The following is a 19,710-nucleotide window of genomic DNA, read 5'->3' on the forward strand; positions in this document are numbered from 1 at the left end:
CTTATTTACATTAAATGAAATAAATAACATAAAATTATATAATCATGCTAAATACATTAATTTTTAAAATAATTAATAATACTATTTATTTAATTGGTAAATATATATACCGTTGAATGATTTAAAACATCATTCAAATGAAGCTGTACGAAATATTTTTGTGTCGTCATGTCTGCGAGCTCTTCTTATTTTGGTAGCACAACAAAAGTGAGGCTTAGGCCTACAGTAGACTAACCTGGTAGTGTTTAATGTTAACCCCAAATAAATGTTCGACCGAGAACAAAGTGACATCTTGATTGCTGGGATAACAGGGATTAAGCACCCATTTAAAGATGGGTGGCTGTTTCAGCTCATCAAACGACGCAGGGAGTGGTCGAGGTGAATCTTCAGATGGAACCATTGGTTCGAGTAAGATTTCCATGGTGGGCCCCAGACCCGCAGTGCAGCAGTATTACTATTACTGTATTGTGTGATGTGCAGTGGTGGTAGTGAATTAATAACACTTTAACACTCGATTTAGGAATGGAAAATCAACACTATATCTATATAAATTCAAGTCATTATAGTCCTATACAATATTATGACTGAGTATATGTCAGATATATGTTTCAGATTTCCCCATCCCGATCGTTGTTGATACTGAGAATGAAATGAGGTTGTGCATGATGGATGGAGAACGACCTTTTATTTTATTATTTGTGTGACCCTCCCCTCTCCTAACAAATTTTTATATAGATATTGTAGTTCCAATATAATATTAATACTTACTACATGCATTATTAATTTTTCTGTTGACTAATGTAGCTTTGTGAAAAAGGGTAGAATATGTTTATATTTAGCCTAGTGCTAGGACAGGTTATGTAATTTACAGATGGCAACGCCAAATACAGGATAGAAACTAACTGGATCCATCATTTTTTAGTTTAAATTAACATTAACATTTGAAAAAAAGATTATCTATGTTATATACAAAATCAGCATTTTTCTTGACACAAGTGATGTTGATGTTAACATTGAGATAAGACATTCCCATTGGTTGATTACATAATTTGTGTACTATCATTGTATTATTGTTTAAGCAAGACTTTTATACCTTTTTTCATGAAACCAGCCACCCGCCTATGATAATATTTTGTATCTGGCCATAGTTTAGTGCACCTGCCACCATGGAAGTGTTGAAATTTCAGAAAAATAACATTTTTTATTGCACCCTCTGCCAAGAAATTTCCTATAGGATAGTTCCTGCTGCTTGTGTTGAAGATCCCGGTTAAAACCCGGCCAGTGTCAGGTTTTAATTGGAGTCTGGTTGCTTGGCTCCTCGAATAACCTTCATATTGAGAGTTAGGCAGGTTAAGTACAATGTATCTATTTATGTTTGTTATTTGTTTGTAATTGAGTTGCAAAAGTATTAAGTTAGTTACCGAAATCTGTATACAGGCTTTTCTCCTAGGTGTCAACATTTGTTTGTTAGTTAAACAAATGAAAATAAATAATAATAATAATTATTATTATTATTATCTATTTGTAAAGCATAAATCCCATTATAGTATAGATGATTGGCATATGCCGTGACAATGAGGTGTGAGGTGTTTTCTAGCTGAATGTAGCGGGCTTCAAACATAGGGTTTTTAATTAATTTACGCAGGCCTGCGTTTGGACTTTCCCCCCTGTGGCCTAGATGCTCTGTGTATTTAACGTAAAGAAATCAGAATAATTTTCCCCCTCCTGACGTCCTTTAACAAAAATAAGTTTGCTAAACAAGGTATATAAAGTCTTGGTTCATCCCCATGTTCAATCTTGAACGTGCACTTAATGTTGTGCGAATAACCTCTGCATTTGGTGCTTTGATAGGCATTTTTCATGCACTACACAATGATATTTTCACTTAAATAATGAGGTAGCAACAATTTTTTTGAAAAATGGAGAAAAATATTGCTTCAAAATATTTTTCTAAGTTTTACATGGATGGGACAAATTTTTTTCTGTCTGCATTGTAATCAACCGAGGCAGAGCAACTTGGAAGGAATACTGGCAATTTTATTCTTCTCAAATTCTATGATTTATGGTTATTTATTGATTAGGAAAGTTAATTTGCGCCACTTTGGTTTGTTTTTCACTGCATTACCTCGTGTGAGTAAAAATCAGTCAAATGTTGATTCAAAGAATGCAATAGGCCTTTGAATATTCCTGTTCAAAAATATCCAGGCAGACCAAATTTCTCAGTGACATTATTGTTATGACAGGCTCATGTGACAGATCTCAGCCAATCAGTGTCTTTGGAATCGTGGTAGGATTCCGTGGTGATCGGAAGTACAAAAAAAAAATTAGTACCCACTCGTAACTGGTAACAATTGCAATATAGATTACTCATGGGATGGCTTCTTCAAAGTCTTCTATCTACATAATCTTTCACTGTCCTAACCTAATTCATTAACTTCCACATTTCCCTGATTTCTAACCATCTTAACCATTGATGAACTTTACCTCTCTTTTGATGCATCGCTATCCCATCATCTGTCTGCGCACAAGCATTTCACATGTCCTTCCTATTCCCTTTTCAGCTTGTGAGACTACATCATCTACTCCTGTAAATATAGCAATAAGCAGTCCATTTTTCCATAAACATGTTATATCCTCATTGCGGACTTATAAAATCCGCATACGCCTTAAAACTAAAAGAAAATGCATACTTTTGGAGTCCGTACTGGGCTCTAAAAATCCGCAAATAAAACGAAAATATAACGTGTTCATATCTTATCCCTCTTTTAGGAACTTTTTATAGTTTTTTAAGATACTCATGGAAGTTCACCATTTCTAAATTATATAAAATATTCATTAATAATAATATGATAAATAGATTGACGATAATATGATTATAGACTTATTGTCTAGAGTCACCAGGAAGATCAATTCACAGACACAAATCCACATCCCCTACACACAAATACATGCATCCCTATATGCATGCACCCATGCACACAGATATGCATGCACCCATCCTTCATTTACACATACACACATACCTTTTACACCTCCCCTACATAGACTTGCATCCCTCATTAGGCTTAAATATATTTTTTTCAAATTTAAAGTTGTTGCCTTTTATTTAGCCGTTGTCTATTGGATTGATCTATGCATGTTTTTTGGAAATACTACCTGTACATAAATTTGTGTTTTCACATTAATGATGCAATTAAATAATTTGATGGTTAATATAATTTTCTGTTATACAGTACATTTTTTTTTCATAATTGCATTCTTGACTTTCATGATGCTCGTTTAATGATATAATGATTTTGTACTGTAGTAATAAAAATGTCTCTATGAACAAAGGTAAAATAATTTACATAAAGGGAAATTCAATAAAGATCTTTGAGATTGCATTAGCAAATGGTATAGAGCGTGATAAGATGTTGGGTTTCTGGGTCATTTTTTATGCGACTAAACCAACCTGTGTTTTCCAGGTAACTCTTTCGGAGTTTTGTTGAAACTCTTTGTTAGGGATAATATACTGTGGTCAAAAGGAAACATTAACAAAATTACCCTCATAAAGTCTGATCGATTCACCTCTTAAGTTAATCTTGAATACATTATGCGGTTCCTGAGATACTGACCCCAAAAAAAGAGGATGCATGATTACATTCAGTCTTAAGATTGCGACTACAAATTAGGGTTTCTTCCGATTTCAGAAACTCGTAAAATTTAATCTATATCATACTGCTGATAAATATAATTCTACATTGTTTAAAATTAAAATAAGTATATCATTCATTTCATAAATTGTAAAAAGCATTGGGGTTATATGTAATAGATGTCGTATTTTTATAGTGTCTTTTACAACAAGCTGGTTTTGAGTGTGAACCAGGAAGTGACATACATAATCTATAAAAATGTAATGGAGGAAACAGCAGTAAATCATTTGGTTAAGGGTATACAATTTTGGGAAGGGTAAGTGTGAGGTGAAAGTTAAGGCTGTTGTTTGTAGGAATAGTAACCTGTTAGATATCAAAATTATTGAGTCAGTACTAAATGGTAGAGTGTTATGTAAGCCATGAATCCACCAACAATAGGCATTCAAGGCAAGGGCAGATCCGGGGTGGTGGGGTGCATTGAGGCTAGCCCCCAAAAAATAAAAGAGGGGAAAAAAGAGAGAAAGAAAGAGGGTGCATGGTGATTCAAAACAGGTTAATATTTTATTTAAATTCAATGTACCAGTTGGTGTGGTTTCTAAATAATTATCTCAAATACCACACATCCACTTATTTATGTATATTAAAAATCCTTTAAAATTGAGTAAAGCTATGTGCAAATAATAATGAAACAATATTTATTAATATTATGCGTCAGTTTATTGGAAACATTTTTTTTTGGTCATTCAGTGTTTCAGTTGAGAGCCTTAATACACCATAAGCAATTTGAACATTGATTTTGACCATCTCAATCAGTTTATTTTTACACCTGGTAAATTATATTGAAATTGAAGTATACAGTGTTTTATTGTACACATACATACGCCCCAAGTGCGTAAGTTGGTGGTTTTTTTTTATGTTTTAATAACGTTTCGCTTTCTTCTTAAAAATGGCAATGGGATTTAGTTGGTAGTTTATGGTCTTGTTATTAACATAAAAATCAATAATTACAGTATTGAATTGTTTTCTATGATTCGGAGGATTATGAAATTTGTTTGTATTTAATTATGTAGGCCTATATTCTGTTACAGGTTCAATTCAATTCGAATTTATTTTCTGGAAAAACATGAAAACAAAACATGATGTTGCCTTCCAAGGATTGCCAAAAAATTAAAAAAAACTGTCAGGTGGCTCTTCTGACAGCATCATTACAAATTAAAATCTTAACTAGAAAGCAATTATTATTATTACTCCTAACACATACAAATGTATGCCAATCTGGCAGCAGGAAAATAACTTAATACTGTATATTATCTTAAAAAATTTAGTTTGAATTGTAAATAGTAAATAATCATTGTTATGTATATAAATTAAAAAAAACAAAAAAAACAAGATGACATCAAAAATACATATGTATAAATATACACAGAAAATAACATGAATGGGCCAAGTAAAAGATGTATGTCTGTAAAAAAAAATAAAATCCCAATGTGAGGGTTGTTTTTTTTTTATTGCTCTTGCTTACCAAATTTGTTAAAGGATTAAAAAAAGAGCCAGCAAATGATTTTCATATTTTAGCAAAATGTCTATGATGAAAGCATGTAGGTGGAGTATATAAATATATTATATTGTTGAATAAAAAAAGTGCAAGTGTGTGAGATAAAGAAGTAATTGAAGCGCCCTGAAGCTCCTTGCTCAAAAGATGTCATTGAGTAGTCAAGACATCTATTAAAGAGTGCAATGTTGTGATGTAAACTGTTCAGTAATCTGACTGGTAAATTTTCTGCATTGATTTTCTTCAGAGAAACCATACTCTGGAATAATTGCTCTTATACAAGCTCCGCACTTGAATAAGCATCGCACAAAACATCTTTTTTTTTTTGCTAAGTGCCTCTATAAAATATAGGGCATAAGTGCTGTGGTACTTTACAACATGCTATATTTCATATTATTAAGAACATATATGCAATTTATTTCTCATAAAATTCATAATACTTAAATTATAACAAGTCAGAACTTATTAGGTTATCACAGAATTCAATGTTCACTGGGGTCGATGGAGGATTTGGCGGTAGGGGGTGCGTAAGAGTCCACACAACCCGAGGCCCACCATGGTTGAAGCTGAGGTGCGAAAATTTTAAGGTTCCCGGAAATTGCACTCTCGTACTTTAAAAATCATAATGGTACTATGTTCATAATGATAAAAATAATATTTCAACAATACAATACAACAGTTATTTTTCTTAATACAATTTAGGGGGTGCGATCGCACCTGTTCTCTCCATCTGTTCCAAGTTCAAAATATGGTTTGTTTCTATTTTCTTAATAGTGCCTATTGGACGAAATCAGCCATTGAAGAAGGAGAGTCCCAAGTGGAAGAGTGATGTACCTCTAACAAGTGGACAATTACGAAGTAAACGAGATGAGTTTTGGGAGACAGCACCTTGTTATGAAGGCAGGAAGGAAATTTGGGATGCTCTTCTAGGAGCAGCCACTGCCCTCGAAACCAACGATTTTGACTTGGCGCAAGCCATCGTTGATGGAGCTAATATAACCTGTCCAAGCGGTATGTGAATAATATATTTATTTATTATTTATATAAAATATTGTTTGTGGCATTACTGTTTAGTGTTCTCCCAATGAAAATATTTTCTTCCATTTTTTGGATGTGTATTATCAGTCAAGGCAATGCCAGAAAGAAGTTAAGAGGGTCTCCCTTTTCGTGGTAAGCATCATTGCTATTTAAAGGGGCAGTAAAGATGAATTTTGAAGGTGTGTGATTATTCTGCGACTACTCTGGCCAGGGGCAGATCCAGAATTTTTCAAATAGGGGAGGGGGCACAACATATTCAGAATAGAGTGAGAGCGCTAATTTCAATATATGCCTTGAAATTTTAAAATTTAGTGGCAAAACGGGGGAGGCACGTGTCCCCCCTACTGGATCTGCCCCTGCTGGCCGCCTTTGTATCCCAGCCGTGTTTGATCATTACACTCACAAATTATTACTCCTTTGAAGTCCTGTTATAAGATAGTACATAGAAATTCACAAAAAAAGTATTTCATGGGAACATTAAAACTTTTGATTCTACTGAACTTAAGATTTTTTTGTGACCCTGTGCACATCTCCCAGCCATAATTTTGTAGCTGCTGTACTTGCAAATGCTTGTTTCAGAATGTTTTTCAAAAAAATATAACAAAATATATAAAATCACTCAGCACATTACTACCCATAGATCTCATCAGTGACCGTATTCAAAGGACATGTTCCTACTAAACCTAGATCCTTCCCGTGTCCTATTCAAAGGGCGTTATCCTCTAGGCCTATAATTATTAAGACATGTAATTAATATTTATACTGATTGCAAGCCAGACAAAATTGTTCACACATTCCTTAGTATTTAAGTGTTATCAAAATCTATTGTGCATTTAATTGTATTTAATGTGTAGAGAAGTTAGCTTGGAAATATTTTGATTTATTATGACAAAGATGTCATGGATAAATCAATCTTGCACTTTGTCCTAAATCATGCATTACCAAGTGGTTTTGACCAACTGGAGTTCCCAACAATAAAAGCTGAATATAACTACCATGTCCTTGATAAAAGTATTGTATTTAAAAAAAGAACCATACAAACACTTGCGAGAGAATGGCCAGTCTCATTGTGGTTTAGATTATGTTTTATTATCGTCATGAGAACCACAGATTGTAGTTAAATGGCTATGCTTTGTTGTCCATTCAACCTTCAGCCAATAATTAATATTTTAAGCAAATGTTGGGACAATTATTGAAAACATGAATAGGGGCTTAAAGTCATAAATCTCTGATTTTCCATCCCCTTTTGATTGACTAGGTGAAACTTTCTTTTGAAGTAGGGCATTCCAGCAACATTGGCTCACAAATCAAGCGACTTTTGTAATTTAACACTTAAAATTATTTATGTGGAAAACCTGGCTCTTTGGTTGTGGTTCTGACACCCTCCCAAACTTGAGGTTGGAGGTTATGAATTTGAAGCTGTACACTTTGATTGTGTCCTTGCGGGAGTATTCGTACCCTCCTTGGGGATGTGTCCATGCATTCCTTGGGGAAGTATCTATGCACGTTTTGTATGTCTACCTAGGAAAAGTAAGCGAGTCCCTGGTAGATTCTGAATTTGAAATGCTTTGATTACTAGATGTCCATATTTCATACTTAGCTACTGGAAAGCTTATGGCCTTGGCTTTAATAATTAAAATGACCCATTTGCAACGTAAATGATATTTATATATTTGTAGTTATACTTTCAGATTTTCGCATTGTTAATTAATAAAACTCGCAAAAAGGCCACCTTCGTGAGTACTGGGGTTGGGTCCAGATATTTACAGGAGAGGGTGCAGAAAGAAGGGAATTGATGTATAAATAATGCAAGTTCTAATGCTTTGGGAAACCGTCTTCTGCCTTGCCACTCTCCCATCTTTTGAGAGACTTGAAAGCCAACAATAATAGCCTTAAAATTATGCTCATATAAATAGAATTTTCAAGGATTTCTAGATTTTATAGACATAATGCATTTAAATTAATCATAGACTTATATTGGTTTAGAAAATTTGCTTCAACCAGTTTTGAGAAAATCATTCCATGCATCGACCACCTGAAAGGAACTAGGAACATAATATATTTTATTATCTAGCTCTTTGTTTTCCTACTACCTGTTATTCCTGTTATTTCACAGGAAGCTGAGTAGTGTTTTATAACCAGTTAATAATGTGAAGCATGTAATCTCTAATAATATAAAATAAAACTGTAGGAGTGATATTTTGCAAAAATGACTGGTAACAGTAGACTAGTAAAAACTTAGTGGATTAGGAAATATCTGATGTGATTTGATCTGTTTCTGTAACATAACATTATCCATTTTGATGGGAATTCAACGTTTTTATTGCATTTTAAAAGATTTCTAGATTTTATAGACATTATGCCTTTAAATTAAACATAGACTTACAGTATATTGGTTTAGAAAATTTGCTTCAACCAGTTTTGAGAAAATCATTCCATGCATCGACCACCTGACAGAAACTAGTAACATAATATATTCTATTATCTACCTGACATGTTATCGTACTGAATACTCAGTACGTCCCCAAATACGCAAGTGATTCGGGTGGGAATCAAACCCACAACCTCCCGATAACTAGCCTGGAGCCATAACCACTAGACTACCGAGCTTGTGCTTAGTGACTGTTGTTGAATCCGATCCCCAAGTTACAGCAGGTAACTGATTACATATAATTTTTCTCCTTTCACAGGATCACTTACAGATTGCTATGATGAACTTGGAAATCGCTACATTCTACCTGTTTATTGCTTGAGCCCACCTATAAATATGGTGGACGACAACAGCGAATCTGACGCCACAGGGGCGGAGTGTGATCCTGAAGGCGGCGTTGAGGCCGTCTTAAAGTTAAGACTTTCACTTGGTAAAGAACTCAAATTGAATGTACGTTCCACAGATACTGTTTTGCACATAAAACGTCGTCTTCAAGAATCTGAGGGCATTGACCCCCATCAACAGCGCTGGTATTACTCAGGCAAACTTCTAACGGACAAGCTAAAGATTGAGGAGATAAAAATCCCCAAGGGTTTTATAATACAGGTTATTGTGGGACAGACGAATCCGACCCCTGTCGATGCTTGACGTAGGCTGGCAGATCGCAAGCGATCTACACATTCTGCGACCAAATTCCTTGAACAATTGAATACCTAAATTTCTTATGAGAATTTGCAATGCTCTTAAGTATATGACTATTGTATAATCATAGACAGGTGAAATTTGTCTTCACCAGTAGCAACTGATTTTATTATATTTATTGTTATGTTGGTGTAAACCCACTAATTGCTAATGGCAAGAGAACAGGAAAAGTAAGGACCTCTATATTTCTCTCTCATTTTATGTTTTTTAACAAAGACAATGGAGCTTAAGTTAAGCTTTACTGAGATTACCACCTCACACTCCCAGTACCAAGCGGTGGATCCAAGACTTTCTGCCACGGGTACAGAGCACATTGGAAGGTTGAGATGTTCCTTTCCCTATTGGGTGGGTCCAGGATTTATCAATCTCAGCTTAGCAAATGAAAAATTTGTTAAATCAAAAAAGTTAAGATGTCTCTAAGCAAATATTTTAAGCTGATTTATCAAACCATCTTGGCAAAATCTTAGCTTAAAAATCATCATAGATGGTGCATGCGTACAATCAACTTCTTTATTTTAAGCAATTTTTAAGCAAAGCAATATTGATAAAATAAAAAATAGTTTGATAAACCTGGCCCCTGAGTTTTAGCCATATTAATTTCATTTAAACAATTTCACACTTGGTTAGATATGTTTTTTGCCCACTGTCATCGGGGTGGGTGTGGCAGGCCCCTTATCTCACCTCCCTGAATTTAAGCCAGTAACCAGAGGGTTTCTATTTGGCTGAATCCCTTTTTAGGGGAAACTCTGAGAAACCAAACCACCACCTTGTATAAATCAAAAACCATCAAAATGATTATAAAAAATTCGCTATTAAAATTAAAATTTTTTTTAGCTTCAGGGGGATTTTCCCTGACATCTCTTCACTTGACCCCACCAGAGAGCCTTGGTTTCCCCCTTGATTTCTGGCTGTCACAGGACACTTTCCCTCCCCCCTAAGGAATCCTGATTATGCACCTGGAATGTGACCCTGTGATATATATCCAAGTTTTGATACAATTGCTTACCAGAAAGCTTGGATTTTAAACATTTTTTTCTGGACTTGAAAAAAAAGTGGAGAAAATGAGAAAATGGTTTTTTATTTGGCCTAGATTTTTGTAAGAGTAATTTATCCTACAGTTTATAAAGTTCCTATGATAGATGTTTGATTATATATTTTAATGTAATAATTTCTACTGTGAGTATAACTGGGAGTCAAGTCAACTTAAGTTGAGCTTGAAATTATTTTTTGTCTAAAGTATACTGTAACCATTTTTCATGTACGAGATTTAGTTACTTTTTACATGTTTTGAAAACATAAAAACAATAACTGATTTGATGTTAAATGTAAAATGAAATAAATATTATATTAATTTCTGAATTGGCAGATGTGCTGTTTTGTTTTTGTGAAATGTGATGCTATATAGAAAAAGTATACATTGGTATTCATCATGTCCTTATGCTGGGAACTACATACTGTATGGGATCTGTATGATATTTATCAACGTCAATAACCACACGTTGACTGCGATTAGAGAAATAATCAGAAATTAAGCTAAGAAGGGGACCGGTGATACCAAATTTTTGAATTTTAAAAATAAGTTGAGAATGGAAAATGCAGTCAAACGCTTTGGAAAAATCTGTGAATATAATGTCACATTGTAATTTAGAGTTGATTGCATTAAGTGCGGTGGGTAAAAAACTAGCAAGATTAGTTTGAGTTGACCTACCTGGAGTAAACCCGTGTTGAAATGAACTTAAAACAGGAGAAACATGGGAAAAAATTTGATCAAAAAGAATACGTTCAAATATTTTGGAAAGAGACGGGAGCACTGATATGTGCTTAAATTTACCATTGTGAGATGGCACCCATGTGCTTGTATTTACCAATGTGAGATGACTCCATGTCCTTATATTTACCATTGTGAGATGGCACTCCCATGTCCTTACATTTACCAATGTCAGATGGTCTCAATTTTTACCGACATGCACTTCATGTCCTGTAAAGATGAATGCGTGCTTTATCATTATCTGTGTCAAAATAATGACTGTCAACAGTCTTCACGTTTTACTCAACATGAGGAGGCACTCACAATTCTTTGCATTAAACATAACTTGAAATGACAATCAACAATATTTGCATTTAATTTAACATGAGATGGTACTCATTATTTTTAACGTCAGACCTAATCAAGTTGAGATAGCACTCAACAACAGTTTAAGATGATGTTCACATGCTCACACGAGCAGGTCCGTAGGCAGAGGGTGCGGATGCACCCCACCAAATTCCAAAAATATCCATTTTATTAAACCTATTATTTCACAAAATTGTTCCTAATTATTGCGAAATGCGTGCATTGTATTATCTATTCTAACCGTTTATTTTTAATAGCTTTGGTATGAAATTTGTCGTTGCCAGCTATTCTAACCGTTTAATTTTAATAGCTTTGGTATGAAATTTGTCGGAAATTGATCAGCTCCGGTGATTACAGATTGATCCATATGCAGAATGTTTATCTGTAGGCCAACATATGTAAAGGACATAAAACGTTACCGTATTTCTTCAGGTCTCTCAAAACACCCAAAATAATGAAAATTTAGATAGAATATTCACGAATTAAGGGTTTGTTAAGGCCCTTAAAATTCTACTTTGTCTCGGAGATTCCAGGGACTATTTCAAAAAGTCCGCTATTTAAAACCACCTATTACTTCACTAAATCGTTCCTAATTATCGCATAATACTATAGTATGCATTGCATTTTATTTGCCAACTCTTCTAACCGTTGATTTTTAATAGGCTTAACTGTGGTACAAAATTTGTTCGGAAATTATCAGTTAGTATACAATGATTCTGAAATTGATCCATGAACAGCAATTTTATAGGCCTGCAGATGTAAAGGACATGAGAACGTTACTTCTTTAGGTCCCACAACACCCAAATGGATGTACATTTAAATAGAATATTATGGGTTTCAGAAATTCCTATTATAAAGGCTCTCAAAATGAAACTTTGTCTGAGGGTTTCGCCCCCAAACCTCCACTCGACTTCTAAATTTCAACACTCCATTTTTTAATAACTTCTTAATTCAGTAAAAACGTTTCTAAATTCCATAGTTACTAGCTATAGTATGCATTGCATTTTATTTGCCAACTCTTTTAACTGTTGATTTTTAATAATTGTGGTACGAAATTTGCCCGAAGAGACTTGCCGTACTCAACTTGAAATGGCACTTTCTTAACATTAGACTCAAAATGAGATGGTACCGATCCGGTACTCAACATTCTTCACATTAGACTTAACTTGAGATTGTACTCAACAATGAGATGGCACTCCACAAACACATTAGATTTAACTTGAGTTGGTACTCAACTTAACACTGTTCACATTTACAATTAATCAACTTGAGATTGCACTTAACAGTCTTTACGTTATACTTAACATGAAATGACACTCAATAACTTTTACGTTAGATTTAACTTGAGTTGGTACTCAACACTGTTCACATTATACTTGAACAACTTGAGGTTGTACTTTCAATATTCACATTAGACTTAAAATGACATGACGCTCATTAACGTTTACGTTATGTTTACCTTGAGTTGGTACTCAACACTGCAGTGGCGGATCCAGGAATTTGAAATAGAGGGGGGCCCAGGTAGGGGGACTTTGACAAATGGATACCACCTCAGTCCCACCATGGTTGAGGCTGAGGTAAGAACATTTACGATTATGGCACCCCTAGATGGGCAGAAATGGCACTCTTAGGCTTTAAATTTTAATGTAATTTTCTTTTTTTCTCCAATTTTTTACCATATTAAAAATTTTGGAGGGCCCAGGTCGGCAGTTATCCCCCCCCCCCAACCCAACCTTGAATCCGCCACTGCACTGTTCACCTTCACATTACATTTAATCAACTTGAAATGACACTCAACAATCTTCATATTACAATCAGGCTCTCACACAGAGCGCATGTGAATTCGTGGACCGCTGATCTGTCGACGAATATTCAAGGTATATTTATTCAGAAAAACATCAAAAATTGTAGGCCTACATGGCAGCCAAATGCTGAATTGAGACAATTGTACAAAATCAGAACACAAAGATAAAACCATGGACCTATTAATTAATCATAATACACCTTCGTTAACGTCATAGCACGTCAAATTTTCCAGATGACAATTACTCGATGAGAATTATCAATATGATGGTCCAGTAATTAAAAATGAAATTAATTTATTGTGTGGGTTTTTCCCTTGTGTCTTTTTTATATTTTTTTATATTATGAAAGATATCATTTAATTACCATTCTCAGGTGAGATGTACTTGTTGTTCTCTTGTTGCATTCTGTTTTCATGTTATTTTTATACTTTGCAAACCCGAGTAATTAACGGTTTGAAGGTCGTCAAAAGCTGTTATTAAGTCCTTGTCTATAGGAATAAAGCGCTACAAAAGTATTTATTATCTCATGACCTTTATTTAACAACTAAAAAAAATCTCACTATGACAAGTGATGAAAACGATAATGATGGGAATTAGAATTATGATGTTGAGAATAAATTAAAAAAGAGTAAAGTGATAAAAAATAGATGATCACGATGGTAGTGTAGGTAGTAATGATGATGATGATGATGATGATGATGATGACATGCGACGATGAGTATAATGATGATGGCGATGGTGATTATGATTGATGACGATGGTGATGTTGAAACCAAACAAAATTTGACTTTAAAACTGTAGAAAAAATAAAAATGTATTTCATGACTCATGTTCTTCCGTTCAACGAACATTGAATGGTATCAACTTGCTCAAGTTAAATGTTTTATAAATGTCTAACTTGCCGTGTAAATTTTCAAAAGCTTTCACAACAAATTTACATATAAATGCCACTTTCCTAGAATTCATTTTATTCGATATTCCTGAAATACTCTATATTTAAATGAATGGGTCATTTAGAAGTACAGGACAGTCTATATGTCAGTAACATTCGTGTGCTTACAATTTGAAACCAACAGCAACGAGATACCTCATCTCAAAAGTTAATGTAATATTAACATTATGTTTGGACCAAACAACCAAGACAATTGGATCGAAAATGCAAGAGACATGAAGGCGAAAGAGACGTGTGGTGCTTGTGATTTAAAAATCATCGCTTGTGATTTAAAAATGATGAACCAACATCGGAGCGGTGTCACAATTTTAAATGATATGAAAACGTAATTGGTTTAAATAAACTTCATATGCACGATCGTCTTAATATCATCGTGTTATTGTAATATGGAGATTACTTCTGTGGCATATATGGAGAACAAAATATGGAGTATATATATTCAAAAATTATAATGTGAAACATGGAGTAGCCTAATAATAATGGTAATATCGATTGTGAATAAGGCCTACGTTAATATATATTCCTATATATAATAGGCCTAATCGGCACACTGAAGAGAAATTGAAATATGAAGAAATATGGAAATCGACCCACAGACAAAAATAGTGAATATGCATAGGCCTATATGTAATAGGTCTATAAAGAATACCTATGGAATAAGATTTACCGTAATCATATAGAGGTAAGCTTGGAAAATTGTAAAGATATGGAAATATCTGTTATTCGATATTAATCAGCCTCATTTCATTGGGAAGGATATGTTTCTTGGGAAGGATAATTTACGCCAAGTGTCAACAAAGAACCATAGACTGGACGGGTATGATCACCGCGCCGCTTTAATTTACGCATTCTTAATGCGGCACTTATGGAGCGGCGTTTTACAAATTATTAGAGACGTGGTAAAATGATACTATGTGATAAACAAGGGGTGGCACCAGTGGTGATGGGGGAGCCTCCTTTCCCTCCCCGTCGGGAAGAGCTACCCCTCCCCCATCATTGGGAGAAACCACAATTCGTTGGGGAGAAGAAAAACATTATATGTATTTTTTACATTTAGACTCTAAAATCGATTAAATAAGCCTTTGAAACCCCTAAATTATCATATTTTTCGAAGGTCCCGCTCCCCCCCCCCCTGAACCACTTTTAAAAGATTTTGAGCGACTCCCGAAAACTGGGAGGCTAATTTATTCACTGACACATTATGTCATTAATCAAACTTTTATCTATTTGGGTTTTTTCACTATTTTACCTTTTCAATAATACGGTACCGGTACCGTATATCTCTCAGCCCTATACTGAAAAACAATGTTTTTATCCGTACATTAACATGGACCAACAATACATATTATTTTAGTTGCTATATGAATAGATATGAAGAGGTCATGTTATCGGGTGTATTATGAAACAGTATCATCAACGTCTAATACTTGAAACTTTTCTTTAGGGGGTAGGGGGTGGGTGAGGGGCTGTGGACAGCGGAGCAAACAACACACGATCTTCGCTAATTGCTGTATCAACATGGTGGACGGTAAAAATGGCCCTGGGAAAATCTCCAAAGAAAAAAAAATGGCCCCAGAAAAAATGGCCCTGGTAAAAATGGCCCCAAATGACAGGTAGGTAAAAATGGCCCCAACTGAATTATTATTTAATCGGTCGAATTTCTGTTAAAGGTTTTTTTATTGCTTGAAAATCCAACTGTAGCCAATAAATAGAAATCTTTGTTTAATTGTCTATAAGCATTATTTATTAAGGTTTTAGTTTGTATACTTTGTAATATAATAAATTACAGTTAGGCATATACCTTATTTAAGGGGAACTTCGACTTGTTTATTTGTTAATTTAATTGGTTTACGTGAAATTAAAATAATTTTTTTTTTCAAAATAACTAATGAACATACCCACTTTGACATTAATCTAAATTTATTTTGTTATAATACAGTAGGGCTAAGTTACAATATAACTTCAAGATCTAGTAACATTGTGTTAAAAAATGCTGTCAAATTAGTTTTTACTATTACTACTTTAGTTGGAGTTTACATACATACAGTAAATTAGAATATAACTAAGATCTAGTATTATATTAATTAATGCAATTTTTGCTATTTTGCAGTATTTTTAAGTAGTTTGAATACTTAAAAAAAAGTAATTTAATTTTTAAAACACTTGTATCCTAATCATGACCAAATTATGTTTTTAAAGCTACCTGGGATAGATGGATTTATTCAGTGTGAACACCAAGGATAAACCACGAAAGAAGACTTTCCTGTAGGGTCCTTCTTGTCGTGATTGGGCAGTACACCGGGAGACAATTCTCCTATTATTTTCTGAATAGTGTACTGCGTTCTTTAACGTGCACACAGGCCATAATGCACACGGGACCAACGGCTTTCCGTCTCATCCGAAAGACGGTGCGCTCGTAACTTGCATTTCAGCCCTCCAAATGAACATACCCACTTTGAAATTTTATATTATTAATCTAAATTTATTTTTTCCGGGGCCGTTTTTACCGTACACCATGTTGATACAGTAATTAGCGAAGATCGCATGTTGTTTGCTCTATTGTCCACCATGAAACACAATGAGAACAGCGAAGAATTGAACCGGGGACCTAGAGATCTCCACGGCTCAGCGCGCACACGTACAATGGCTACCACCAGCTTAGCCCACTGAGTAGCTGCTGATTCTCTAACATGAGCTCAGTTTATCAATCTCACGACGCACGTACACCGCCTAGTCAATTTTATGACATCCGTTGCAATAACAGTACTACTGACCGTTCATTAATGGTCACTGAAATATAAGCTTATTAATTGCAAACCTCTTTGTTACATTGTCATCAACAGTGTATATTAACAATCAGTAGATTAACATGATCAGCAGTGACATTGTATGTACTTTATTGGCTCCGTCTACGTCACAGTTCGGATATCCATAGCATAGTTTAAATTCATCGATCAGCCAACCCGATAAAGTATAGCATTTCAACCGGAACAATAGATTTGAAAATTATTTTTATAGAGGCCTATTGTACAGGCAAAATAATGATTACGTATTTCCGAAATGATTTATGCGATTTCGCGCTGGATTCTGGCTTTCATCCCGGCATTGTAGAACCTTGACTCTCGATATAAGATTAGACCCTGTTTTGATGCACAACGATGTGTTTTGTTTTTTTTTACACTTGAAACTCATCACTTCTCTATAGTTGGCATAAACAGCATGAAACGTCTGCAATGTATTTGTTAATAGGCCGTTGGCCTATCATTTACATTTACAGAGCCGGCCCGAAAGCGGCCGGGGTGGGGGTGGGGGAAAGACAACGTGTGTGGGTGTGTGTGTGTGGTGTGTGTGTAGGGATTCATCTCCAACAGTGATCAATTCGAAATGGTCGTAGGCCTATTTACAATATACCAACGATTAAAATACATATAAAATAAAATACGAATATCAATCTTGTAAAACCAATAACAAATATAATAAATATATTATTTAATGTATTATATTCAATCAATCGAAAGTTCAAAGTTTACAATTTAATAGGCTTACTGAAATATAAATTGTACAATTCTATATATATAGGATCTACACAATCAACAATTCATAAATACAGTTATACAAATTCACAGTTCAATAATCTAAAAGGGTGATTAAATTTAAAAACCTTAAAACCCTACAAAAAGCATAAAATCATTCATTGACATTACATTAACTTTATTAATCAAAATGGGTATAATAATAATAATATTTATTTGAACATACATCTTGTATAATTTAGAGCTACCGCCCTCTCCGTTGTACATATTTATCTATTTTATCAGTTTTTATCGTGTCATACTTCTTTTATTATGTCCTTGAAATTTCATTTAATGAATTAGTATGTGAGCTAGCGCCATCTTTCGTTTTGCATAATTTTATTTGAGGGGATGTGTTTTCAGAATGTTATGAAACGCTATCGAATACTAATTTAATCGCATATCCTCTGCAATAAAAGAAAGTCACAAGGTTGTTTTTTCTTTCATGTTGGGTTAATTTTATAGAGAATTGGAATCAATACTAACGACCATTGTATCTTTGTGCAAAACAACATATTCTGAGTTACAGAATTGCGTTAGGTGACTCCCTAACTTGTAGAAAAATTAACCAATAAGTGCACTAAACTTTCCTCCCGTAGCCTACATTCATCAGCGAGAACGTAAACTGAATCCCGCTCGAGGAGGACATCTTTAACATTAATAAACTGCTCTGGTTTACTTGTGTTGTAGATTAATTTAGGGGTGCGCAAACCGTTTGTCTATTAAATTTTAAGATCAGTTCTCTGCTTTTTGAGAATGTCTAGTCCACGTCGCTGAACTGCTTGACAATAAACATGTAGAAAGAGTTGATAGAAATTAATTAAAAAAAAAAAAATAACAAAGAAGTTATACTGTCAACAAATATAATATTGATATATTCCTGCATCTCATATATAATAGTAATAGTAATAATAATAATAATAAAAATAATAATAATAATAATAATAATTAGGCCTATATTATTCATTCGATCGTTCGGTTGTTTATTTATATTCACTCATTTTATTATATTATTATTATTATTATCATTATTATTTATTATATCATTATTATTATCATCATCATCATTATTATCATTACTACTCATTTAAACGAACCATTACGATATCAACTTAAATCGCATTGGCAAAAGACAGTTTTTTAATTACTGTAAGCCAACAGGATCTTTTAATGTATGAAAACACTTAAATTTACATTGGCAGCCCATTATTGAAACGTCCGTTAATTAGTGAAGAATTATATTCTTCCTTTAATTTTCAGTTGAAAGCAAACTTATTTTAACGTAAATATATTCATTTTTTATATGGCAGAATACATTCACCAAAGAGGAAGACCGAATTAAATTTGTCATTTAATTTCATTAATAATATATGCATGAAGGAATGAACATGGACGTGAATAATAAGGGAATATTCATGAAAGCGTTAAGCCCACGGTAACATTATATGTGCTCTATTCACAGGAGAAACAAATGATAACATTTCCATTTGCGCGTCAGTAAATTTAAATTACAAAATTCATACAGCGTTAGGCCTGCATCTCCGCCAGTTGATAGGCCTATGTACAGATGATGTGGCTTTCTGAAAGGTTTGAATATGGGGGGAAGATAATCTCCATGGTTTGATACAGACCACTGGCGATGAACAGAATTGTTTGTGTTTTCATAGAATAACATGTTTTCGCATCACTCTCCTCATAAAATGAGTTCCGGATTCAAATTACAAGATAAATTAACTTTAAAAAATATATTAAAATACTGACGAATATTTGACAGTGGCTTCCAGATTAAGCTACGGAATGACAAAGATGTTATTACATACGGTCTCTGACAATGTGTGTGCGGATGTTATAATTGACCCAGTTGTTTCCCTTTGAAGGATACATACATACATACATATATACATACATACATA

The 19,710-nt window shown here is 34.0% G+C and overlaps 1 protein-coding gene across 2 annotated transcripts; it reads left to right on the forward strand.

The window, feature by feature from the left end:
- The first annotated feature begins 171 nt into the window (after window positions 1-171).
- Window positions 172-10,711, forward strand: LOC117102300 (ubiquitin domain-containing protein 2-like). 2 transcript variants are annotated; one of them, XM_033242565.1, is made up of 3 exons: window positions 172-408; window positions 5,959-6,195; window positions 8,913-10,711. In XM_033242565.1, the coding sequence occupies exons 1-3, from the start codon at window positions 333-335 to the stop codon at window positions 9,299-9,301; spliced, it is 702 nt and encodes a 233-aa protein (XP_033098456.1). In that variant the 5' UTR covers window positions 172-332; the 3' UTR covers window positions 9,302-10,711. The 2 variants fall into 2 exon arrangements, with proteins under 2 accessions (XP_033098456.1, XP_033098457.1); XM_033242566.1 differs by having other exon boundaries at window positions 173-378.
- The last annotated feature ends 8,999 nt before the right edge of the window (window positions 10,712-19,710 follow it).

This window comes from Anneissia japonica, unplaced genomic scaffold (assembly GCF_011630105.1).
Source record: "Anneissia japonica isolate Jap-2015-1 unplaced genomic scaffold, ASM1163010v1 scaffold165_len1371125_cov188, whole genome shotgun sequence".
Classification (NCBI taxonomy): Eukaryota; Metazoa; Echinodermata; class Crinoidea; order Comatulida; family Comatulidae; genus Anneissia; species Anneissia japonica.